Genomic DNA, 26786 nt, shown 5'->3' with positions numbered 1-26786 from the left:
GAGAGAGCTTGCTGCTACTAAAATCCTTTCAGGAAGCAGCATGGAATTTGCAGTTCCTCTTCCTGAAAGGGAATGCAAGGATTTTAGAATATTTGATGTTAGAGTGGCATAATAATATATAACAACAGGACAATGAACTGTGAAAGTGACACAGTTCTGTTATAAAAGCGTCTTGGTTGTTACAGAGAATAATGCAGTCAATCCTAAGGATTGTGTTAGTTATGTGCTAGTTAAATAATTTGCATTATTTGAACATTTCCATTGTTAAAATTTCACAAGCACCTTTTGACTTTACGATCGGAAATCTACAACACGGTGTTAAAGAAAATGTTCTTCTGACACTTGTCAAAAGGGTGAGGAAGACTATTGAAGACTGTCGTAACGGGGAACTGGGTCACGGGAGAGCCATCGGCTCAACCTGAAACAACAAACCAGCTCTCAAAGTGAGGGTTCCATGGATGGAACGTTATTAAGAAGAGACATCAAGGGTCCTTGCTGAAGTGGTCTAACAGGTCTTATCTCAGGCAGTCTAAGGGTTGGGCTTTACGAGTGAAGGATAAGGACCTTGATCTGGTATCTGGGTGGGGGATTCTCTCTCAACTGACTTTGGCAGAATTTTTGCTAAAACTGGATTCAGCCAGGATGGACACAGAAGTCCAAGGTCCAGGCCTAGCTGAGAAGAAGGCTCAGTGATGCCTTACTTGAGGTAGGCTATAGGTGGGCTCCAAGTTGAGGAATTTACGGTCAGCCAGCCTCCTCTTTGCATTTCTTGACATCTGAGACAGCTGGGCTCCCGCTGAGGAATTTACACCCAGCAAGAAACAGGGTAAATAGCCAGTCTGTCTCTTACCTCAAGGGTGTAATCATAGCCAGGACAGAGAAAGGAAGAAACCCTGTCTGATAAGGGAGACACTACCCATGCGCAGAAAGACTCCTTGGAGTCAGAAGATAATTCCAGGCCATAATGAGTCTTGCTCCTCCCAGAAGCCTTCACTTCGAGATCTATCTTAGCTAGGGTGTGCGTGCACATTCCAGGGGAGCGTCCTAAGACATATTAACCAGGGGGGACAAAGCAAGGTGACTGGCCTGAGGGAAGACATAGATCCGGAAAACCACCCCTTTATAAAGGATTTAAACTTCTCAAAGGCACCACTGTCTCTCTGAGTTCGCCCATGTGCCTTTCCGCATGTACTTTTCCTTTCAATAGACTTTTTACTTTACTCTTTATCTTCTGCCTCCTCGCCTGAATTTGTTTCTGACTAGGCAGGCAAGGCTAGGAACCTTAGCCCTAACTGCTGGCTCCTGTGGCCCAGTGGTTAGGAGTCCGGGTCTGAGAAACTAAGCCCCTGCTTCCAGCTAGCACTCGCTGCTGCTTGCTGCAAGCTGCCGCTTACTGCTGCGTGCGTCCAAAATCAAACTGAAGTCTGCTCAAGCAAAGGCTTTGTCAGCAGAGAGAGTGCCTGGTTTACCAAGATCAAGGACTGAACACAGAGTAACCGTAAATAGAGGGTCTATTTCTGTTGCCGTTCACAGGTGTATCAAGCTGCTTGTGAGTCAGGCGAACTGGGAGTCCACAGATTGGTTTCTGCACCTACTGGTTCTGTGATCTGAACAAGGTGCTTAACTCTCACTCCCGGAGCCAGTGTAGACTGTTATCTTCCTGAGCCGGTGTGGACCTCGTCTCCATTTTTACCCCACAGGGTCAAGAAGATAAAAGGAGATATATTTGTAATATACTTAGCCCCTTGCTTGACAGAGTAAAGACTCAATAAATGTTAATTTTATTCTTATTGACTGAGCTCTGTGCAGTTGCAGGGGGCCTTTCTCCATGGAGCCTCCCTGGTGGCTCAGACTGCCTGCCATGCGGGAGACCCAGGTTCTATCCCTGGGTCAGGAAGATCCCCTGGAGGAGGACATGGCAACCCACTCCAGTACTCTTGCCTGGAAAATTCTATGAACAGAGGAGCCTGGTAGGCTACAGTCCATGGGGTCACAAAAGAGTCAGACACGACTGAGCGACTTCACTTTCCTTTCTCCATGAAAAGGGGAGCCTTACATGTTGTTAATCATTTTTCTGTTTCCAAGGTGGCTGTCAATACAGCCTCTCTAAGTAATTGATCAGGCAATGAAAAACTGAGAGAGGATAGACTTTGCAACACACATCAGCATTTTTCCTTCAAGGAATAGGCTCTTCTCTCCATCCCTCCTCTTTTTTTTTTTGATGGGAGGACAGGAATTGTTGCTATAATTTCTTCAAATAAATTTCAGTACTGTATTTTCCTAGTTTTGTTCTTGTTTTCACTTTCCCTATTACGAGACTTGACTCCTCACTGTCTCTTTTTCTACGTGTGTTTTCCTGAAGGATAACTGATCCACGTCCCCCTTGATCTTCCTCTTCAAGCCTCAGTGGTCCTTAACAAGCCCTGCCTTACATCTGACACTCGGATTCCTCTTAATTTCTGTAATACTGGTCATTTTTGTCTGTTCGGCATTTGGGACGTGCAGCCTTATATGATGTTGCATCTTTTTAATGTGTCTGCCCAGCTCCTCAGTCATAGGGACTTCCTTCAGTAGCCCTTTGATTCTAAATATGATGCCCTCTGACCTTACCCATGCAACCTTTGGCTTTTCTGATTGTATTCTGAGTGAAGAGTGTCAGCTTGTGTTGAGCAAAAGTCGTTCCTGTTCCATCTCATTGTAGAAGAAAGAGTTGCAGAGATAAGCTTTTCTCGTTTGTCTCTGGGATATTCAGTAGTGAAAACTGTGGCCAGTTGTTAGTGTGCATTAAAAAAAAAAATACTTTGAAATGTATCTTTTGTTTGTTTAGTTTTTTTTTTTGTGGGGTGCACTGTGGCACAGCATGTGGGATCCCAGTTCCCCAACCAGAGATTGAGCCCACACTCCCTGCAGTGCCAGCTCGGAGTCCTAACCACTGAACCACCAGAGAAGTCCCATGCTTAGGTTATTTTTAAGGGCTCTCAGGCCAGTTTTCTTCAATAGGCTTTACATTTTCCAGGTGACTACACTTCTTAGATTTTGGAACTCCCTCTTTTCTGGCTGACTTACTCATTTCCTGTGGGCCTTCAGGAAATGTGAACTGAGCTTGTGCATGCTCAGTCGTGTCCAGCTCTTTCCAACCCCATGGACTGTGGCCCACCAGGTTTCACACTCCGTGGGATTTCTCAGTCAAGAATACTGGAGTGGGTTGCCATTTCCTTCTCCAGGGGAGCTTCTGGACCTGGGGATTGAACCTGTGTCTGTTGAATTGGAAGGCAGATTCTTTCCTACTGAACCACCTGGGAAGCCCTCACTCATGGAATAAAAGCAAAATCCAGGGATTTTAACAAAAATTAACAGATTTGACTGTGAATATGGGTTGAAGCATTTTTTAAGAGCTGTATTTAATAATGACTCACAAAATTTTGTGCCAGAAGTTGTCAACATTAATGTCAAACTATTGGTTCACTTATTATTATTCACTTCCTATTATTGTTACTAATTAGAGTGAAAGGTCAAACTGTCGGTTCCCTTGGTTACCAGCTTTTGTGCCAGGAACATCTCGATTCATTTGTTTTTATCAGCTAGCTTGAAGATTACACTAACATTCATGTATTTTGTTTTTATTCTTCTAGTAGATACCTTTGTCCTATCCCGACATAACTCGTGCGTATGCTCACCCTGGCCCTTGCTACCAGCTAACTACAGTATCTTAGTGCATCTTGAGTGGACTGTGCATTTATGTTCTGTTTTCCTCATCTTCTGGTTTTCTCCAGTTCATATTAGACACAAGATCAAATAAATCTTTTCCGTGTGTGGCGCTAATATATCCTTTCCTACTGGGGACTCTGTGTAACTTGCTGAAAGCATCAAGTCCTTAGCACCATCCCAGGTGAGAGCAGATTGGTCTTTCAACACTGTCCTGCATGTACCAGTTGAATTTAGAAGATTCAAGGGTCTAAGAACCTTACAGGATGATACTGTGTTGCTAGATTACAAAATCCAATTCTTATCTCTGAAGGTATAAAAATACATTTTGATAAGTTCTTTCAGAGTACTCTAATAGAGTTCTGTTCTCACAGAATAGACTCTTACTCAGCAGGCTCACAGAATATCAGAATGCTAGTATACTAACTGAGAGTGAGAAATACAGTATCGAAGGCAGCAGCATTTTCTTGACTGCTGCTCAGGGCACACACTGCTCCTCATGGGCCAGCGGGCCGGCACATTCTGGTAGTTTTGTTCTGCTTTCTCTACACCATCCGCATCATGGCTCTGCATTTGGTAGTGGCTGCTGTGTCGCTGAAGTTTCGGATTCTTGATATCCTCTGGTTTAGACTCCACATCAGTCTGCATGTAGTTTCCATCTCTAACGCATTTGTTCATCTTCTCTTATGTAGCATCACTGTCTTGGATGACTGCCGTAATGTACCAAGTGGTGTGTTTACTGTGGTGAGTTTTATTTCAGAAGGTGATCTTTTTCTGGCCTTACCCTGAAATTCTGGGGGTGCCCTGCGAGAGGCCTCTCTATGTGCCCTCCATTCTGGACCAGACGATGTGCTCTTCCCTGACTATCTCCCTCCCATGCAGTAGTGTGATTTTCTCCACATGCTCCTTCCTCTGTCTGGGTTGTCAGAATCCTGCCACTTGATTTTGTTCTGTTCTGAATGCCACCCGCTTCTTGATTCCTTAAACCCAAGGTGCTCTTTCTCCTTTGAATAACACCCCTTTTTTGTGTGTGGCATTTTTTCCACCCTATATCCAAGTCACCTCTTTTATCTTCTCTATGAGGGCAGCTTGAGGTTCTGTGCATTCCTTGTCTTTTGTTTTCGTATGGTTCCTGATATATTGGGTTGGCCAAACAATTCAGGCTTTCCTGTTACAGAAAACATCATGATACAGCTTACTGAAAGGCCTGAATGAACTTTTTGGCTAACTCAATTGTTGGTAGCTGTTCATTAATTTGCTTCCTGAATTGAGTGCAAGAAAAATTCCCTGTTAACCTTAGACCAGTGGCTCTTGAGATGTGACCCTGGATGAATCAACATCACCTGGTAATGTGTTGCTGCTGCTGCTGCTAAGTCACTTCAGTCGTGTCCGACTCTGTGTGACCCCATAGATGGAAGCCCACCAGGCTCCCCTGTCCCTGGGATTCTCCAGGCAAGAACACTGGAGTGGGTTGCCATTTCCTTCTCCAATATGTGAAAGTGAAAAGTGAAAGTGAAGTCTCGCAGTCGTGTCCGACCCTTAGCGACCCCACGGACTGCAGCCTACCAGGCTCCTCCATCCATGGGATTTTCCAGGCAAGAGTACTGGAGTGGCTTGCCATTGCCTTCTCCGGGTTAGACATGCGAATTATTGGTCCCCACTCCAGACCTACTGGTTCAGTCACCAAAGGGGTAGGTATCAGCAATCTGTTATTTAACAAGCCCTTCCTGCTCGGGTTTGAGAACTACTGCTGTGGCCTTTCTGGACTTCCCAGGTGGTGCTGGTGGTAAAGCCTGCCAGTGCAGGAGATGTAAGAGAGATGGGTTTGATCCCTGGGTCAGGAAGATCCCTAGAGGAGGACATGGCAGCCTATTCCAGTATTCTTGCCTGGAGAACCCCATGGACAGAGGAGCCTGGCGGGCTACAGTCAGTGGGGGTCACAAAGAGTCAGACACAAATGAAGTGACTTAGCACGCACATACTCTGTTACCTTTCTAAAGAGGTGCTAGCCCGCTTCTTGATCAGGAGTGTGGTCTTCCATTGATAGGAAGCTCAGTGATTTTCCATTCTGTGCTCAGTTGAGTCCTGGGAATTCTATGGCGGTGCCTCAGGGCTGGTGAGGGGAGAGGGGTGAGCCTGTAGATTCCCTCCCTCCTTTTGGCCACAGTAACAGCTTTGATCCTTTTTATGAACTGGCCTAGCATGTAAACTGTCCTTGAAGAAGGAGTTCCATGTCAAAATAAATCTGAAAATTACTGATCTGAATTAGACGTCAGCAGTTTTATTGGCACATAGACACATTCATTTGCTTACACATGGCCCATGGTGGTTTCTGTCTGTGGCTGCTTTCAGCTACAGCAACAGAGCTGAGTAGTAGCAAGGGTAGTGCCCTGATCCAGGACTTCCCTGGTAGCACAGATGGTAAAGAATCTGCTTGTGATGCTGGAGACCTGGGTTTGATCCCTGGGTCAGGAAGATGCCCTGGAGAAGGAAATGGCAACCCACTCCAGTATTCTTGCCTGGAAAATCCCATGGCCAGAGGAGCTTGGGGGGCTACAGTCCATGGAGTCACACAGAGTCGTACAAGACTTAGTGACTGAACAACAGCAACAGTCTAAGTGCATCAGAACGTTGTCATGTACTTTGAAATAATAACAAAAGACATATCCAAGTAGCATAATCATTACTTCATAGAAGAAAACCCACCTCATCCTCTAGAAAACTAGGACACCGTCAAAGAGTATTTGTGGCAGGTGAAATAGTATAAATATTAATGAGGACAACCTTTCATTCCTATCTCATTTGCCCTGAATATATTCCAGACATTAATGTGACTCCTATTCATAATCACAATAAGGAAATCAGCTGTTTTGGATTATATTTGACTTAAGGAGGAAAGTGTGAAATAAAGATTTTCATTAAATGTTACAATAAAGTTCTTTCACAGGAAGTTTTAGTTATCTGGGGTAACTTTTTATTTGGCATTTTCACAATCTGACAAAGATTTCAAGAGTTCTTCCTAAACCAGTTATGTGTGTAAGAATCTTTAGTATTTACTGGATTTATGAAGAGTCCAAATCTATTTACATTTGCTTACTATTCTGGAATATATCTACAACCAAGTTCAGCTATGGAAATGAAATACTGAGCATCTTCTTAATTTTAGTTCTTAGAATTCTTCACCCAACTGTCCTTGGGTGTCACATTTTAGTTTGTCTGGGGAACTCAGCCCAAAACAGCAGAAAAACTTATCATTATGAAATAGAGATTGTAGTAGAAAAGATTGCCTTGCATGCAGGAATGCACATAATGAAGTAAAAATCTATGGTGAATCTATGAGTAAAAATCTCCTAGCTGAAACCTTGGTAGGAGAAAGAGTTTAAGACAGAAATGTTATGGTCTCCATGGAACTCACAAATTGTGTGTATCTCTGGGGGTTGGGGGTGGGCTCCCACTTTCTTGGCTCTGTTATAGCCATTGACCAGCTGTTCTTGGGCTTCAGCTATTTCAGTGGCCAGAAAAGCCATAACTTGGAAATCTTCTACTTCAACCATTTTTAGGATTTCCTGTCTTAATGGGCTATTTGCTCATGAATAATTTATCTTCCAGGAGATGCAAGCTAATGAAAAGTCAATTAATGGCTTTAAGTATTGAGTGGTGGTAAAAACTGATTTCTTATGTAATACTTTTGAAATTACTTTGTAACTAATACACGGCAGCCATCGGAAAGATACAAGGAGAGGCAGTTATAATAAGAGGATGCAGTGGTTCACCAGCCAGTCTCTATAAAGATGTTCTTACCACTTGGCTTGTGAAAGCTGTTCCTCTAATTTGGGTGATTTTTGTAGAAAGGATTGTAATGTGTGTTAATGGGAGAAAGTTTTCATCTTTGGAACTTGTTTGGAGTTTGCAATTGTCCATATACTTCAGTGGTTTCCAAATTGGGATATTTGCATATGACAGCTTTGCAGAGTGATCACTGTGGTCTGGGAAGAATGTATTAGAATGTCTACATTTTACTCTAATTAAAAATTCCTATTTTTGTGTATCTTTTATATTAGTAGTCAATATACATAGTTTATAAACAAACATGCTTATCATGGACATGCTTACTTAGAAATTTCTAGTGACAATCAGAGAAGTTGAGACCCTTGCTATATATACCAAGTATTAACTTTTATAGACAAGCGTGTGTGTTATTTGAAGGTTTTGGTAATCAAGGACATATTTCAGTTATTTAGTTTGCTATTCAGTTTATCTGAATTTCAGTCTAAAGGGTAAAATTGAAATCCGTTAATTTTTTAAAAAATCTATAATAGTTATTCATTTTTTCCCCAGCAATGTCCATTTGTCCCAAGTAATGTCTTTTCTGCCTTTGAGTCCTTAACTGTTTGTATAATTACTTGTATGTATATATAAATATTATATATATATAATTGTATATGTAATATACAATATATATTGTATAATTGTTTGTATGAAGCATAGACCATGCTTTATGGTCCCTCAGTTAGTTTGTTTTTGCTTTTTTGTAGCATCTGGGGCCTTGTCGAAGTTAACTCATGGATTGAAAGATGAATCATTAGCTTATATCTATCATTGCCAAAATCATTATTTTTGTCCAATTGGCTTTGAAGCAACTCCTGTTAAGGCGAATAAAGCATATAGGTAAGCATTTTTATATTTTATGTGCATACTTCACCAGGAAAATATATTGTTGAAAGCATTTATGAAGTATTTGGTTTATTAGACATTGGAAGACTTGATGATTTGCTTTCCTTACATCAAGTAAGACTATCCTTTTAAACACTGTAGCTTAATCTTTTGCAGAATTGTGTTTGGTTTATTAGGCTTTTCTCAGGATTCCCTGGTGGCTCTGTGGTAAATAATCCACCTAAAATGGAGGAGAGGCAGGTTCCATCCCTGGGTCGGGAAGATCCCCTGGAGAAGGAAGTGGCAACCCACGCTATTATTCTTGCCTGGAGAATCCCATGGACAGAGGAATCTGGTGGGCTACAGTCCATGGGGTCTCAAAAGAGTCAGACACGACTTAGCAAGTAAACAACAACATTTGTAACAAGGGATCAAGCCCTACCCTAATTTATGCTTCCTCTTTAATGGCCTCTGGAGTTTTGTTCAAACCTTAACTCCAGTTCTATTCTAGTGCTAATGAATGCTATTTCTGCATAAACCTCAGTGTATGTTTTATCAGTATATAATTAAAGTAATGTTTTCAAGGGAGTGAATGACTTTATGAAGCTTACTGTGAATGTATTTTATATCTAGCAGGGGTCCCCTCACACCACAGGAAGTAGAATATTGGATCTTAATTGGAGAATCAAGTAGAAAACATCCTGCTATTCACTGTAAAAAGTATGTTAACTCCTCCCTCTCCACTTTTTCTCAATTTCTGCTAGAAAGCCTGTTGGAATTTTAATTAGAGTAGAATCCATAGAATCCATAGTTTAGTTTGGGGAGCAGTTACATCTGAATAATGTGGAGTCTTCTCTTTATAAACACAGACTGTATCTCCACTTAATTAGAGCTTTAATTTCTCTTGGCATTGGTATTTCTCAGCATAGAGTTTTATATATATTTTGTTAAAAATTTTTCCTAAGTGTGTATATTTTTTGATGTAAATTGATTTAGTTGAGTTACAATGTTGTGTGAGTTTTAGGTGTACAGTGGCAATGGCAAGCCACTCCAGTACTCTTGCCTAGAAAATCGCATGGATGGAGGAGCCTGGTAGGCTGCAGTCCGTGGGGTCGCTAAGGGTCAGACACGACTGAGCGACTTCACTTTCACTTTTCACTTTCACACATTGGAGAAGGAAATGGCAACCCACTCCAGTGTTCTTGCCTGGAGAATCCCAGGGACGGGGGAGCCTGTTGGGCTTCCGTCTATGGGGTCACACAGAGTCGGACACTACTGAAGTGACTTAGCAGTAGCAGTAGCAGCAAATTGATTCGGTTTTATATATATATTTCAAATTATTTCCCATTATAGGTTATTACAATATTGAATATTGTTCCTGTAAACTGATTTTTAAAACATTTTATTTCCCAAGTATTTTCTGGTAGTGTACAAAAATGCAATGGATTTTTCTATATAGGTCTTAAATCGTACACCTTTATCAAATTCCATTGTTAGTTCTAGTAACAGATTTGCAATACAGAGAAATTTGTAATTGTTTTGGATTTTCTACACCGTCAATCATGTTGTTTGTGAATAAAGGCGTACTTATAACACTTTTGAAAATGTACTTGACTCCAGTTAAAAAGAAAATATGGAGTGTTTCCACACTAGCCTGCAGGATTTCATTTAACAGGTTGATATATATGTTTACTTCATATGGAGAGTAACCATTTTTCACCTTGGCATTAGTTGGATAAAGAGAACTGTCATTAAACGGAGGCTTTATGGAAATCTAACAGATGAAATAATCCTGTGATGGGAGAGTTATTACCATGGCACTGTTGTAGCAAACTGCTCATGTGAAAAGTTCCATTACTTTTTAAAAGTATTTTGAACTTAAAGAAAATTGTGCTTTGTTCTTTCTTAACAATAGATGGGCAGATATTGTTACTGATCTAAACACTCAAAATCCGGAATATCTAGATATCCGGCACTTAGAGAGGGGACTGCAGTATCGAAAGACAAAGAAGGTAAGAATACCACTGTGTGTGAAAGTATTTCTCGACTGGCCAAGAGGCAGTGATTTTACTCAGCACTCTAGGCTGTAAATAAAACAAACCCAGTTCAGACCGTTTAGACAGAAACGCGACAACTGAGGACACGTGTCTTTAAAAGGAGATTAACCTCATGCGACGAGTTGACTCACTAGAAAATAGTCTGATGCTGGGAGGGATTGGGGGCGGGAGGAGATGGGGACGACAGAGAATGAGATGGCTGGATGGCATCACCGACTCGATGGACAGGAGTTTGAGTGAACTCCGGGAGTTGGTGATGGACAGGGAGGCCTGGCGTGCTGTGATTCACGGGGTCGCAAAGAGTCGGACACGACTGAGCGACTGAACTGAACTGAACGGTGGGAGGGGAGGAGGTAGAGGCGGAGGGGGGCGGGGGTCGGTCCCAGAAGGTGGTGGAGGTGGGGGATTTCTGGTAGGTCCTGTTTTAGGATGAGATGCAGTACTGTTGCGGAGAAGGCAATGGCACCCCACTCCAGTACTCTTGCCTGGAAAATCCCATGGACAGAGGAGCCTGGTAGGCCGCAGTCCGTGGGGTCGCTACTAGTCAGACACGACTGAGCGACTTCTACTTTCACTTTTCACTTTCATGCATTGGAGAAGGAAATGGCAACCCACTCCAGTATTCTTGCCTGGAGAATCCCAGGGACGGGAGAGCCTGGTGGGCTGCCGTCTATGGGGTCACACAGAGTCGGACATGACTGAAGTGATGCAGCAGCAGCAGTACTGTTGAAATACCCCTCTGCTTTGGTTCATACAATTAGCTTTTTCGGCTGGGAAACCATTTCTTCTTCCTCTTTTTTTTTGGCCGACTTACTGAACTTATGAAACAATGGCAGAAGGAGAGACAGAGTCACCTGGGCTGAAAAAGCGTGGTCCATATATCTCATCTGTCACTAGCCGGAGTGTGAACTTGATGATTCGAGGAGTAGTGCTGTTTTTTATTGGAGTATTTCTTGCATTAGTGTTAAATTTACTTAAGATTCAGAGAAATGTGACACTCTTTGCACCTGATGTGATTGCAAGCATCTTTTCTTCAGCATGGTGGGTACCGCCGTGCTGTGGCACAGCATCAGCTGTGATTGGATTATTATACCCCGGCATTGACAGGCATCTAGGAGAACCGCGTAAGTTTAAAAGAGAGTGGTCCAGTGTGATGCGGTGCGTAGCCATCTTTGTTGGAATAAATCACGCCAGCGCTAAAGTGGATTTTGATAACAACATACAGTTGTCTGTCACACTGGCTGCACTATCCATTGGATTGTGGTGGACTTTTGATAGATCTAGAAGTGGTTTTGGCCTTGGAGTAGGAATTTCTTTCTTGGCAACTCTGGTCACTCAACTGATAGTCTATAATGGTGTTTATCAATATACATCTCCAGATTTTCTCTATGTTCTTTCTTGGTTACCATGTATATTTTTTGCTGGAGGCATAACAATGGGAAACATTGGTCGACAACTGGCAATGTATGAATGTAAACTTATTGCAGAAAAATCTCATCAAGAATGAAGAAGGCAGTTTATCTTCTATTTTTTTATTTTAGAAAAATAAATAAAAGGAAATTTACAATAGCTGGGAAATGGAAGCAACTTAGATGTCCATTGACAGATGAAGGGATAAAGAAGTTATGGTGCATATATACAATGGAATATTACTCAGCTATAAAAAGAAATGGATTTGAGTCAGTTCTAATGAAGGAGATGAACCTAGAGCCTATTATACAGAATAAGTATGTCAGAAAGAGAAAGACAAATAGTGTATACTATCCGTGAACTGTGAACTTCTAGATGTTCAAGCTGGTTTTAGAAAAGGCAGAGGAACCAGAGATAAAATTGCCAACATCTGCTGGATCATGGAAAAAGCAAGAGAGTTCCAGAAAATCATCTATTTCTGCTTTATTGACTAGGCCAAAGCCTTTGACTGTGTCGATCAAAATAAGCTGCAGAAAATTCTGAAAGACATGGGAATACCAGACCATCTGACCTACCTCCTGAGAAACCTGTATGCAGGTCAGGAAGCAACAGTTAGAACTGGACATGGAACAACAGACTGATTCCAAATAGGAAAAGGAGTACATCAAGGTTGTATATAGTTACCCTGCTTATTTAACTTATATGCAGAGTACATCATGAGGAACGCTGGGCTGGAAGAAGCACAAGCTGGAATCAAGATTGCCGGGAGAAATATCAATAACCTCAGATATGCAGATGACACCACCCTTATGGCAGAAAGTGAAGAGGAACTCAAAAGCCTCTTGATGAAAGTGAAAGAGGAGAGTGAAAAGTTGGCTTGAAGCTCAACATTCAGAAAACAAAGATCATGGCATCTGGTCCCATCACTTAATGGGAAATGGATGGGGAAACAGTGGAAACAGTATCAGACTTTATTTTTTTGGGCTCCAAAATCACTGCGGATGCTGACTGCAGCCATCAAATTAAAAGACGCTTATTCCTTGGAAGGAAAGTTATGACCAGCCTAGATAGCATATTAAAGCAGAGACATTACTTTGCTAACCAAGGTCCGTCTAGTCAAGGCTATGGTTTTTCCCGTGGTCATGTATGGATGTGAGAGTTGGACTGTGAAGAAAGCTGATTGCCAAAGAATCGATGCTTTTGAACTGTGGTGTTGGAGAAGACTTTTGAGAGTCCCTTGGACTGCAAGGAGATCCAACCAGTCCATTCTAAAGGAGATCAATCCTGGGTGTTCATTGAAAGGACTGATACTAAAGCTGAAACTCCAAATCTTTGGCCACCTGATTCGAAGAGTTGACTCACTGGAAAAGACTCTGATGCTGGGAGGGATTGGGGGCGGGAGGAGAAGGGGATGACAGAGGATGAGATGGCTGGATGGCATCACTGACTCAATGGACATGAGTTTGAGTGAACTCCGGGAGTTGGTGGTGGACAGGGAGGCCTGGCGTGCTGTGATTCATGGGGTTGCAAAGAGTCGGACACGACTGAGCGACTGAACTGAACTGAGCACATATATATGGAATATAGAAAGATAGTACTGATGATTCCACATGCAAGGCTGCAAAGGAGACACAGACATAAAGAAAAGACTTTTGGACACAGTGGAGGAAGGAGAGGGTGGGATGATTTGAAAGAATAGCACTGAAACACATACACTACCATATGTAAAATGGATAGCTAGTGGGAATTTGCTGTATGATGCAGGGAACCCAAAGCCGGTGCTCTGTGACAACCTAGAGGGGTGGCACGTGGGTGGGAGGAGGGAGGGACGTTCAAAAGGGAGGGGACCTATGTATACCTGTGGCCGATTCATGTTGAGGTATGGCAGAAACCACCACAATATTGTAAAGTAATTATCTTCTAATTCAAAATTAAAATAAAAAAAAGTCAAGAAGTCCAGCCGAGTGCCAGGCAGAAATGTTATCAGGGGCAGGGAGCTAGTCTGTCTTGTTCTCAGCTGTCTGTTTGCTTCCTGAAGATCGTCGTCTTTCAACGTAGGTCTCCCTTTCAGAAGAACAGTCTAGACTGAGATGGGTCTGCCTCCAGCCCAGTTCTGTCGTCCTGGCCCAGCTGGAGTCAGGTGCTGACTCCCGGGGCACTAACTGTGGCCTTGGGGCGGAGCCCTGTTTACCAACAAGGCCGCTGGGGGCAGTTCTCAGGGAATGGTATGTTCTGTGGGTTGAGCAGGCAGCCATTTGCTATAATCCTACTAACGCGTGAAGAACACATAGCTGGGAGAGGAAGAGGAGCGATCTCAGTGTTTGGATTAGGCAGTGTGGGAGTGCAAGGGTGGGTGAGAGGCAGGGAGGCATATGGGGGCGGGGAAGGGGTCTTGGCTCCTGTGGACATTGTTATTTTTTCCTAAAGGCAGCTGGTCAGGAAGGATGCTGGGTAGTGTGATCTGATGATGTTGGAAAGGATAAATACTATTTAGATGCAGATGACAGTGGGGGAAAAATCCCATGGACAGAGGAACCTGCTTGGCTACAGTCCATGGGGTTGCAAAGACAGCACAACTGAGCACGCCTGCACGAAGGAGGGAAAATAAGAGCGTTCACTGGAACCCACATATTATAACTAGTTTCCTCTTGTTTTCTGAACCCAACATTTTTTTTTCTTTTCAGGTTGGAGGAAATTTGCATTGCATCATAGCATTCCAGAGACTTAGCTGGCAAAGATTTGGCCTTTGGAACTTTCCGTTTGGAACCATTAGACAGGAATCACAACCTCCAACACATGCCCAGGGAATTGCCAAATCTGAGAGTGAGGACAATATCTCCAAGAAGCAGCACGGGCGCCTGGGCCGGTCTTTCAGTACCGGTTTCCATCAGGACTCGACGTGGAAAAAGATGTCCAGTATCCATGAGAGAAGGAACAGTGGCTACCATGGTTACAGGGATTACGAGGGGAATGACTGACCACGCTGGGTCCCTACGATGGGTGTCACACACACAGCTGGTTGATGCAGGACTGCGTTAAGGCAGTACGAGATTTTAAGTCTATGTTAAATAGGAACAGATCTTGTGGGGCAAAACATACCCTTGTAGTTCCTCCAGTAAATAAGCTTGTATATGAATAGGATGGGTGATTTCAGACATATAAACAGATAAGCACAGATTTTTTTTTTGTCCTTTTAAAATTAAGAGTATATAAACATTCTGGACAGTTTTGCAAAGTCCGATAAAATTACATATAAACAAATCAGACACAATTTCACTCAATAGCATCATGATTTGAAATACTTAAGCATGAAGGGATTTCTCATGACTTGACCCCCAGATATTGTTGTAGTTTTATTCCTCAGCTCAAAATTTAACATACTCACTCTCTGCCCTTTAAAAAAATTGGGGCTGTTGACTTCTAGTTTTTCTCTTGTGGTTAAAGCTCATTTCAAATAATTTAGTGAGTCTAGAAATTCATTTTTACTTGTAGCGGTATCTTGCCTGCCTCGTATTTTTCCTGATTAACTTTCTCAGGATTCTCAGTAAAGAGGCAAAAGAGAAAGGACTCCAGGCACTGATCCTTTCTGCTGGTGCAGATGGGCAACTTCCTGCATCAACTCAGGCATTCTGGACTTTCTTGCTATGTTGTTGTTATATATTGACAAGAAACTTTAGGTCTTGAAAGACTTCTCTAAGTCTGCAATAGACCTTGGTTTAGGGATAGAGTAAATGAACAAGTAGGTTTCCCTGATGGCCCAGTGATAAAGAACCCGCCTGCCAATGCAAGGGTCATGGGTTTGATCCCTGAGTCAGGAAGATCCCCTGGAGATGGAAATGGCAACCCACTCCAGTATTCTTGCCTGGGAAATCCCATGGACAGAGGAGCCTGGCGGGCTACAGTCCATGGGGTTGAAAAGAGTTGGACATGACTTAGCAACTAAAACAACAAAATAACAAGTGGCATCTGAAGTTTCTACATCCAAAGTAACCTTTGAGATGAGATCTGATATTTGACTGGTCCCCCCATATGGAGTCATGTGTTGATAAAAAAAAAAAGCATTAAGGATGTGTTAGGACTGCCCATCACTCAGAGGGCAACTATCCATATTCCAGGCTCTGAGCTCTTTCCTTTTGTAAAACCATATAGACTCTTAGCTATTTGAAGTGCGTGTGTAATCATTCGGAACGTGTGGATTTCATGTATTTGAGTTCCTGTCCAGTTGCTGTCAGTTTTTCTTCTGCTGCCAACCTGTGACTCATGAACAACTAGGATCTCTTGTTCTTTCATTCCAGGGGCTGTTCCAGGACTCCAATCAGTAACTTGATTATTACAAGGTGCTGAATATGTTGGTAACCATATTGCAATACACCTCAAGGAAAGGGTTCAGATTTTTATTTTGAAAATATTTTCATTTCCTTCTCTTTTGAATTTTATATCCATGTACCCACTCAGATACGCCTAGCCTACAGATGGGGATATTATGAAATGGGCATTTTTCTGAAGAGAATATTTTGCTTGAAAGGCCAAGGACTGAAAGAGATTTGTAGGTTGTTGATTTTGTTACTTCATACTGGAAATTTTAAGAAGTTTTCATCAATAAAGTTTTGTTTTCTACTTTTAATCATGTGAATGTTTTGAATTTTTAAGGATGGAGTGGCCTTATAATTTGAAGTATATGACAGGTACATGACAGAAATTGTCAATTCTGCCTAAGTATTAAAAGAAACATCTTCTGACTTTTAGAATCAGTGAAACTATAGGCATATGTCTGGAATTTTAGATTTTTGTAAGACTTTATAACAGGAAATAAAAATGTAATTCTTTAGCTTGAACCAAATGAAACTGTAATTTCTGGAGGTCAAATCTTGTTGATTTCATATAGCTCAGCCAGATATTTCAGAGAAGAGGTTGGTAAAGAATGGAGATGAATGCAACATAAAACAGAGAACACAGTAACATCTAGGAAAAGAGGATGAGTTTATACATATTGCTTATTGGCTATAACCAACTTTTATAAAACACTTAATATACATGATCACTTAATAACTTGGTTTACAAGTTTGGCAGTTATGAGGAGCACACTGAGCTTTATAGGGACTGCTTTTCCAGAATCTGTGAGCAAGTGACTGCACAATGCTCTTTGAAGATTAGTAACATTCCTGTCATAATTTCTTGGTCAGTTTTTCTTAGGGGTCTCCATAGAAGCAATGAAATTTCATATTACTGGCTCGCTACTAACTAGCTGTTATCATCTTGGGCAAGTTAAGATTGTTTTTCTTGTGCATAATTCCTGGTTGGATAAAATGGGGATAATAGTACTTATCTTACAAACTGTTTTGAAGAATAAGTAAGTTAATACGTGTAAAGTGTTTCGCACAGTGCTTTCTAGATAGGAATTGCTATTTCAGTGCTTGTTATTATTAGCCTATATAATGTGTATTCTCCTGTCAGAATCTTGATAGGGAGCCCTTTGCTGCTGCTGTTGCTAGGTCACTTCAGTCATGTCTGACTGTGACCCTATGGACTGTAGCCCACCAGGCGCCTCTGTCCATGGGATTCTCCAGGTGAGAATACTGGAGTGGGTTGCTGTGCCCTCCTCCAGGGGATCTTCCCAACCCAGGGACTGAACCCACATCTCTTATGTCTTCTGCATTGGCAGCAGCTTCTTCACCGCTAGTGCGGCCTGGAAGCCCTTTAAACAGCATCCAAAGGAACCAATTCCTTATTAATCAGGTGAACACTCCTCAGTTGATGTTCCTTCAACAATACATTTTATATCCAAGAAATGTTGCTCAGGTTTTACAAGCACTTACAGTACTCAAACGCTCACATTGACTACTTGTTTTTACCTAGCTCTCAGGTAACTTCATTTAGATCAAATCCTGAGTGTTCTTTTTCCTGCTACAATGCCCCATCATTAGGGCAAGCTGGTGCAGCCGCTATAATACCCCCCAACTTGCCTTCCCCAGACACCAGAGGGTTTTGGGTGAGGTGCTCTACGATTCAATCACATTTTGTATTTCAGTTTTCTCATCGTGTTTTCCCCTCAGTCATTCACTCAACAAACTAATGGGAGTGTCATCACCTACTAGGTGTTTCATGTTAAGTCTCTGATCTCAGAAACCGCAAAAAAGAAGTGCCATCTCCATTTTATTCAGATTCTCAACATTGAACAAATGTGTCCAGGATCCTAGATGTGTCTGTTGGGGCTACCAAAACAAAATGTCAGATTGGTAGCTTACACAGCAGACATTTATTTTCTCGTAACTCCAGAGGCTAGACGTCAAGATCCAAAGTTTGGTTTCCTGAACCTTCTCGGTTTGCAGGTCGCTGCTGTTTCTCTGTGTCCTCACTTGGTTTTTCCTCTGTGCAAAGAGCCTTAGTGTCTGGATATCCAAATTTCCTCTTCTAAGGACACCAGTCAGACTGATTAACTTAACCTAATAGCTTCATTTTAACTTTAAAAAGGCCCAATTTCCAATCGGTCTGAGATACTGGGGGTTAGCGCTTCAACATTTGAACTTTGGAGGACATAATTTAGCCCATACCTCAGGATTATTACATGGCTCTGATGAGATCTGAACTAACATTTGCCAGACTTGTGAGAAAATTCAATAGGGTGCAAGATGCCTTGCAGATTTAGATTTGAGGCTGGGAAAGTGGTCATTTAGACAATATTTGTAGAATTCCTGCTAAATATAAAGAGTGCGGTATACAACAGTCAACAAAACAGTTGTTGGTTCCAGGAACTTTACAATCTACTCTGATGGGTAATTATATAATAGGTAATTATATTAATTCCCGAGAAATACATTTAGGAACAAAAGTTCCGCATATAATTTTACATCTGGAGGAAATGCAAATAAGTACCTTATCAGGATTAGCCCTCAGAGAAAATTAGTTGCAACCAGGTTGCAGGGGTAAATAATCTATGTGGCACAGGAAATGCACATTAGATCCCCGGGTCAGGAAGATTCCAAGGCAGGAAATAGCAACCCAAAGTGTCCGCTGGCAATGTGGGAGACCCGGGTTCAATCCCTGGTTCAGGAAGATCCCCTGGAGAAGGAAATGGCATCCCACTCCAGTACTGTTGCCTGGGAAGTCCCAGGGACGGAGGAGCCTGGGAGGCTGCAGTCCGTGGGGTCACAGAGTCAGACATGACTGAGCGGCTTCGCTTTCCTTTCACTTTTCCAGTACTGTTGCCTGGGAAGTCCCACGGACAGAGGAGCCTGGTGGGTGACAGTCCACGGGGTCACAGGGCCTGAGGTGGCCGAGCAACTGAGTACACAGGCCAAGGAACGCTGGCTTCTGGGAACCATCTGTTTGGGCAAAAAAATAGTTTTGCTAAAAACTTATTTTCCAATCATTTCTTTTCACTGATGTTAATCTAATTTCAACAGTTCAAATCTGAACCAATATGTACGAAAAGGCTACCATTCATTGACTACTAGTGGTTAAGTACTTCACAGACATTACCTATGATCCTTGTTTGAAACAGTTTGCAAGACTGCTTCTATGCCCACCTATTACAGATGAAGAAAGATGTTTTGAACAAACCTGATCTGAGCAATGCTAAACACCATAAGTGGTTCGGTGGGGGTTTGAACCCTAGCCTGAGGGTCCAATCTACCGTCTTTCCAGGAGCTACTCTGGCAATGAGTTTCTTGGTATTTCTGACCTACAAGCCTAACTCTTAAATGCTGAAGAAAAATGTACTTCAAGGGCTAAGATTTTAAAGCATATTACTATCTGGTTACTACAAATTTTCAGATAACTACCTACTTATTAATGAAAAAACATCAACCAAAACTTCCACGTACTTCTGTTTTGACTCTGCCAAGGCCTTTGACTGTGGATCACAACAAACTGTGGAAAGTTCTTAAAGAGATGGGAATACCAGACTACCTAACCTGCCTCCTGAGAAATATGTATGTACGTGAAGAAGCAACAGTTATACCTGGACATGGAACAACAGACTGGTTCCAAATTGGGAAAAGAGTACATCAGGGCTGTATATTGTCACCCTGCTTATTTAACTTATATGCACAGTACATCATGAGAAATGCCAGACTGGATGAAGCACAAGCCGGAATCAAGATTGCCGGGAGAAATATCAGTAACCTCAGATATACAGATGACACAACACGCCTGGCAGAAAGTGTAGAACTAAAGAGCCTCTTGATGAAAGTAAAAGAGGAGAGTGAAAAAGTTGGCTTAAAACTCCACATTCAGAAAACTAAGATCATGGCATCTGGTCCCATCACTTCATGGCAAATAGATAGGGAAACAATGGAAACAGTGAGACTTTATTTTTTGGGACTCCAGAATCACTGCAGCTGGCGACTGCGGCCATGAAATTAAAAGAGGATTGCTCTTAGAAGAAATATTATGACCAACCTAGACAGCATATTAAAAACCAGAGACATTACTTTGTCAACAAAGGTCCAACTAGTCAAGGCTATGGTTTTTCCAGTAGTCATGTATGGATGTGAGAGTTGGACTATTAGGAAGGCTGAACACAGAAGAATTGATGCTTTTGAACTATGGTGTTGGAGAAAACTCTTGAGGGTCCCTTGGACTGCAAGGAGATCCAACCAGTCCATCCTAAAGGAAATCAGTCCTCAATATTCACTAGAAGGACTGATGCAGAAACTTCAATTCTTTGGCCACCTGACGCAAAGAACTGACTTACTAGAAAAGACCCTGATACTGGGAAAGGTTGAAGGTGGGAGGAGAAGGGGATGACAGACGATGAGATGGTTGGATGGCATCACCAACTCAATGGACATGAGTTTGAGTAAAGCCCGGGAGTTGGTGATGGACAGGGAAGCCTGGCCTGCTGTGATTCATGGGGTCGCAAAGAATCGTACACGACTGAGCGACTGAAATGAATGGAAAGCTTCCGCCTTTCTGTTATTTCCTCCCGCGAAAAACAATACTTAGCATCAAGAGTTTTCACAACTGGAGGCAGACTGGGAAGAAACCGACGCTAGAAAAGCACGTACAAACCCGTAACCTCTGAAAGAAAGCGCTTTGCGTATGGTTCCAACGTTTAACAGAAATAAGATGCCTCCGTGGAGGAGGTAAGGCGGCCAACAAGCCGTAAACACAGGGGCCGAACCACCATCTCACTTGTGGAATGCATCGGCGCGGCGGATATACGTCATCGAGGGGAGCCAGGACTTCCGGCCTGCGCGACGCAGTAGACGGTAATCGGGGAGCCCCATTTCCGGTGCGTGTACGCTTGCGCTTGAGAAGTCTGGAGTCTTCGGAGGAACTTTTTCTGGCTGTTACATCTTGCCTGCGCCGGCCACTCGGCCTGGTCGTCCGTTAAGAGTGCAGACGTTTGAGCCAGAGCGCTGGAGGAGACGAGGACGTGCCCCTCAGCGTCGCCAGTTTTCTCTGGTCCCGCTTTTCTTCCGCGAGGCCGTGCCCGTTTCTGGAAACTGCCCGTTTCGCCGGGGCCGGTTTTCCCTGGACAGCTGCGGGCTCTTGATTTCCCGTCTTTCCGAGTAGGAGCCGAGAGTGCCCTTCCTGGGCCCGGGGCGGCGGCGCAGCCGGGCGGGGAAGACTCGGAGTGCAAAGCCGCCCGCGACGCCCAGCACGCAGCTCCCTCATGGGAGTGCAGGGGCTCTGGAAGCTGCTGGAGTGCTCCGGGCGGCAGGTCAGCCCGGAGACGCTGGAGGGGAAGATCCTGGCCGTGGGTATCCTTTACGCGGCGTCGGCGCTGGGGACGCTCGGTGGACGCCAGGGTTCTCCCCCCTCCCCCCAATTTATTTGTTTAATTGAAGGATTACTGCTTTACATAATTTTGTTGTTTTCAGTCAGACATCAACTTGACACGCCAGGGCTTTTTGCTCTCAGTTTTCCCGGGGCGCAGAGCGGCGTTGGTGGGATGAGGGTCACAGCCCGGGACGGGGGTCTCACGCCGCGGGGGGGGGAGGAGCTATAGGATCTTCCTCAGGACGCTTCCTTTCTAAGTGTCTGCTTTCCTCCCGCTTTACAGTCACAGCTCCCTGGATTGGGGTCTTAGGCGCAGCGCCCTACGCCTCTCTGCAGCTCTTTCATCTGGGAAGTGGAGGTGATAACAGTCTCTACACACAGAGTTGGTGGGAGGAAAAAAGCGAATATTTAAATGAAAGGAATTTAGAAATAGTGTCTGGCACTGTTAATATTGTAAATCCTGAAGGTGGTATTCCGGCTGGGGGTGTCAGCCCGGAGAAAAAGAAGTCGACTTCCTACCAATGGTTTTGCAAGCCGGCCTGAGTCTTGCTCCGTTTATATTTGTGAGAGGAAGAAAAACGTGTGTGGACATGTTTTTACATTTTCTTTCTTTCCTTTTTTTTTTTTTTTCAAGTAACTTTTAGTGGTTTTTTTGTTTTTGGAATAGGAAATTCGTATGGTCAGGTCAGTCGCTCAGTCGTGTCTGACTCTTTGCGACCCCATGAATCACAGCACGCCAGGCCTCCCTGTCCATCACCAACTCCCAGAGTTCACTCAAACTCATGTCCATCGAGTCGGTGATGCCATCCAGCTATCTCGTTCTCTGTCGTCCCCTTCTCCTCCCGACCCCAATCCCTCCCAGTATCAGAGTCTTTTTCCAGTGAGTCAACTTGTCGCATGAGGTGGCCAGAGTATTGGAGTTTCAGCTTTAGCATCAGCCCTTCCAATGAACACCCAGGATTGATCTCCTTTAGAATGGACTGGTTGGATCTCCTTGCAATCCAAGGGACTCTCAAGAGTCCCCTCCAGCACCACAGTTCAAAAGCATCAATTCTTTGGTTATCAGCTTTCTTCATAGTACAACTCTCACATCCATACATGACCACGGGAAAAACCATAGCCTTGACTAGACGGACCTTGGTTGGCAAAGTAATGTCTCTGCTTTTTTAATATACTATCTAGGTTGGTCATAACTTTCCTTCCAAGGAGTAAGCGTCTTTTAATTTCATTACTGCAATCAGCATCTGCAGTGATTTTGGAGCCCCCAAAAATAAAGTCTGACACTGTTTCCACTGTTTTCCCATCCATTTCCCATGAAGTGATGGAACCAGATGCCATGATCTTTGTTTTCTGAATGTTGAGCTTCAAACCAACCTTTTCACTCTCCTCTTTCACTTTCATCAAGAGGCTTTTGAGTTCCTCTTCACTTTCTGCCATAAGGGTGGTGTCATCTGCATATCTGAGGTTGTTGATATTTCTCCCGGCCATCTTGATTCCAGCTTGTGCTTCTTCCAGCCCAGCGTTCTCATGATGTACTCTGCATATAAGTTAAATAAGCAAGGTGACAATATACACCCTTGATGCACTCCTTTTCCTATTTGGAACCAGTCTTTTGTTCCATGTCCAGTTCTAACTGTTGCTTCCTGACCTGCATACAGGTTTCTCAAGAGGCAGGTCAGGTGGTCTGGGATGCCCATCTCTTTCAGAATTTTCCACAGTTTATTGTGATCCACACAGTCAAAGGCTTTGGCATAGTCAATGAAGCAGAAATAGATTTTTCTGGAACTCCCTTGCTTTCTCCATGTACCATGCATTATTTTCCTCCCAGCTTCTGTGATGGACTTGTTTGTGTGCGTGTTTGGCCGGTTTTGTCTTTAGAATTAAATGTTATTTCCTCATTACGGAAGCAAATGAAAGCCATTTCTGAAATTTTAGTCTTTTTGTTAGGCAGTTTTCATTATCTTTCTGTTTTCATCTTTCTTTTCTTTTTCTGAGTGTCTGTTCTGTTCCAGAAGCTAGTGGTACCTTCCACCAGTTCCCTAAGTTGGGACGTATGAGCCTAGGAGCTCCATGCTCTGTGGAGAAGACAGTCCTGCAGTAATTGCTGTGGTAAATGCACTGTCAGAGAGGGTGGGGATTCAGCAGGAGGAGCCATTCATTGACTTTGGTTGGAGACTACTCATATGTAATGGAACAGTGATAACTTTTTTTTAAGCAAGACAGTGATGATGATTATATATTTTTTGCAATGTGGGTAATTTAAAACACATCCTTAGTGAATAGTGCCTTAAAAGTTTTATGTCTGGTACCTTGTGGCAAAGGTTTGGGTTTTTTTTCTTTTTTAATAAGTGCGTGTGCTGCGGCTGCCCTCTAGTGGTTCCTTAAACCATTGCTTCCTGAAGGTTTTCTCCATGGAATGAAAGCAGTATTCAGTGTCAGGAACCCTTAAAACGTCAGCAAAAATTTATATCAGTTTACATTCAAGCCCACGTGAGGAATTAATAATTGGTAAAATGTATTCAGGTTTTTTGGTTTTGTTAATGAAGAAATTACCCTTGGCATACTAGGTTCATAATTTATTCTTGAATCCCTGAAATAAATTGTTTGGTCTTTTTACCATTTCCAGCTGAGTGTCTTGTTTATTTATACAATATAAATGTTTGTGTCAAATAATAAAGAATTAACAATTAAACTTTTATGGACCTTAGCATTTGTGTAATACACAATTCTATTATTAACAAAATAGTACACTCTGTGTAGGCCCCACCTTCAATGTAGGGGACCTAGGTTTGATTCCTGGGTTGGGAAGATCCCCTGGAGGAGGGCATGGCAACCATTCCAGTCTTCTTACCTGGAAAATCCCTGTGGACAGAGGAGCCTGGCGGTCTTCAGTCCATGGGGTGGCACAGGGTCAGACGTGACTGAGCGACTGAGCACAGCATGTTTAGTAGCCTGTGTTTCAGAAGGTTCATATCTAGTTTCAGAGTTGAGAGCTACCAGTCTGAAGTTAGATTTTCTCATTCCCTGGTGTCTCAGATGCAAAGAATCTGCCAGCAGTGCTGGAGACTCAAGTTCAGTGCCTGTGTCGGGAAGATCCCCTGAAGAAGGGCATGGCTACCCACTCCAGTATTCTTGCCCGGAGAAGTCTATGGACAGAGGAGCCTGGTGGGCTACAGTCCATAAGGCAGCAAAGGGTCCAGCATGACTCAGTGACTTAACACTTCATAAAAGTGAGTTAAGCAGAAATGTATTCCATCTAATACAGTGGTGTGGCAACCGGAACAAGCCACTTAGAAATGTTGACCCAGTACAATACAGAGCTAAGCCAACACCAAATCCTACTTCCAGGATGGACCCTTTAGCTGACGTCTTCTCGTCCTCAGCACTGCATTCTGCTTTCACTCAGGCTATTGTAACTAGCTTAAAGCAGGTTTCCGTGTATTGAGAGTTCATTCCTCACTTGTCCGCTGGGGTGAGCCTTCAGTGACATCCTTCCAGTGACTGCAGATACAGCACGTCCTCTCCCTGCTCCTCTTGCACCTGCCACGTTGTCCTTGAACAGAATGCACTTCTGGTTCAGGGCATTTGTGTTCGCTGTACCTCCAGCCTCACTGTCTTCTCCCATTCCTCCTGTTCATTTGCTCAGATCTGTGTTACTTCTTTATAGACAGGCCTTCCCCATCTAATGTAGTCTCTGTTGGCGCAGACAGTAAAGAATCTGTTTGCAATGGCAGGAGACCTGGATTTGATCCCTGGGTTGCAAAGATCCCCCTGGGGAAGGAAATGGCAACCCACCCCAGTATTCTTGCCTGGAGAATTCCATGGACAGAGGAGCCTGGTGGGCTGCAGTCCATAGGGTCGAAAAGAGAAAGATACGACTGAGCAACTAACTTTCACTTTTCCCCCCACCTAAGAGCCATTGACTCCCAGTCACATTTTTGCCCATTTACTCTGCTCTTAGTTTTTTCCTTGGCAAGAACCTAATGTATTCTATAGCTATACTTGATTTTTATTGTCTGTCTTTCCCATTAGAATTGCAACTTTCTCAGGGGTCTGGACCCTGCCTGTTTTGTTCATGGCTTTATTTTCCACTCTTCTATCATTAGGATCTTGGATATGACTGGTAGCCCACAAATACAGAAATTAATCTGGCTTGCTGTCCACTAGTTATTTTCAGTTCAGTTCAGTCACTCAGTCGTGTCCGACTCTGTGACCCCATGAATCACAGCACGCCAGGCCTCCCTGTCCATCACCAACTCCGGGAGTTCACTCAAACTCATGTCCATCGAGTCGATGATGCCATCCAGCCATCTCATTCTCTGTCGTCCCCTTTTCCTCCCGCCCCCAATCCCTCCTAGCATCAGACTCTTTTCCATTGAGTCAGCTCGTTGCATGAGGTGGCCAAAGTATTGGAGTTTCAGCTTTAGCATCAGTCCTTCCAATGAACACCCAGGATTGATCTCCTTTAGAATGGACTGGTTGGATCCCCTTGTAGTCCAAGGGACTCTCAAGAGTCTTCTTCAGCACCACAGTTCAAAAGCATCAATTCTTCAGCACTCAGCTTTCTTCATAGTCCAACTCTCACATCCATACATGACCACGGGAAAAACCATAGCCTTGACTAGATGGACCTTGGTTGGCAAAGTAATGTCTCTGCTTTTTAATATGCTATCTAGGTTGGTCATAACTTTCCTTCCAAGGAGTAAGCATCTTTTAATTTCATGGCTGCAATCAGCATCTGCAGTGATTTTGAAGCCCCCAAAAATAAAGTCTGACACTGTTTCCACTGTTTTTCCATCTATTTCCCATGAAGTGATGGGACCAGATGCCATGATCTTAGTTTTCTGAATGTTGAGCTTCAAGCCAAACTTTTCACTCTCCTCTTTCACTTTCATCAAGAGGCTTTTGAGTTTCTCTTCACTTTCTGCCGTAAGGGTGGTGTCATCTGCATATCTGAGGTTATTGATATTTCTCCCGGCAATCTTGATTCCAGCTTGTGCTTCTTCCAGCCCAGTGTTCCTCATGATGTACTCTGCATATAAGTTAAATAAGCAGGGTGACAGTATACAACCTTGATGAACTCCTTTTCCTATTTGGAACCAGTCTGTTGTTCCATGTCCAGTTCTGACTGTTGCTTCCTGACCTGCATACAGGTTTCTCAAGAGGCAAGTCAGGTGGTCTGGTATTCCCATGTCTTTCAGAATGTTCCACAGTTTATTGTGATCCACACAGTCA

At 43.2% G+C, this 26786-nt stretch overlaps 2 protein-coding genes and 1 pseudogene across 9 annotated transcripts in view; all 3 read left to right on the top strand.

The window, feature by feature from the left end:
* BIVM (basic, immunoglobulin-like variable motif containing) overlaps window positions 1–16544 on the top strand; it is a 35233-nt gene extending 18689 nt beyond the window's left edge. For 4 of the 7 annotated variants that reach the window (XM_088842620.1, XM_088842617.1, XM_088842621.1 and 1 more), the window contains 4 exons: window positions 8241–8373; window positions 8992–9078; window positions 10274–10370; window positions 14510–15910. In XM_088842620.1, coding sequence (XP_088698746.1) covers window positions 8241–8373; window positions 8992–9078; window positions 10274–10370; window positions 14510–14803 — 611 coding nt within the window. In that variant the 3' untranslated portion in view covers window positions 14804–15910. Of the gene's footprint in view, window positions 1–8240; window positions 8374–8991; window positions 9079–10273; window positions 10371–14509; window positions 15911–16120 lie in introns of those variants that run through there. The other 3 variants (XR_016038853.1, XM_088842618.1, XM_088842619.1) reach the window with 3 other exon arrangements.
* Window positions 10840–13618, top strand: LOC129556493 (insulin-induced gene 2 protein pseudogene; annotated as a pseudogene).
* A 4478-nt stretch (window positions 16545–21022) lies between the features above and the next one.
* ERCC5 (ERCC excision repair 5, endonuclease) overlaps window positions 21023–26786 on the top strand; it is a 29774-nt gene continuing 24010 nt past the window's right edge. The window contains exon 1 of one of the 2 annotated variants that reach the window (XM_055426651.2): window positions 21023–21532. In XM_055426651.2, the coding sequence (XP_055282626.2) occupies window positions 21445–21532 (88 nt within the window). In that variant the 5' untranslated portion in view covers window positions 21023–21444. The remainder of the gene's footprint in view (window positions 21533–26786) is intronic. The other variant, XM_055426650.2, reaches the window with a different exon arrangement.

Source organism: Moschus berezovskii, chromosome 13 (assembly GCF_049115385.1).
Source record: "Moschus berezovskii isolate FMDL1 chromosome 13, NW_MosBer_1.0, whole genome shotgun sequence".
Classification (NCBI taxonomy): domain Eukaryota; kingdom Metazoa; phylum Chordata; class Mammalia; order Artiodactyla; family Moschidae; genus Moschus; species Moschus berezovskii.
The sequence above is the reverse complement of the archived record's forward strand: the minus strand, read 5'-3'. Positions and strand labels throughout refer to the sequence as shown.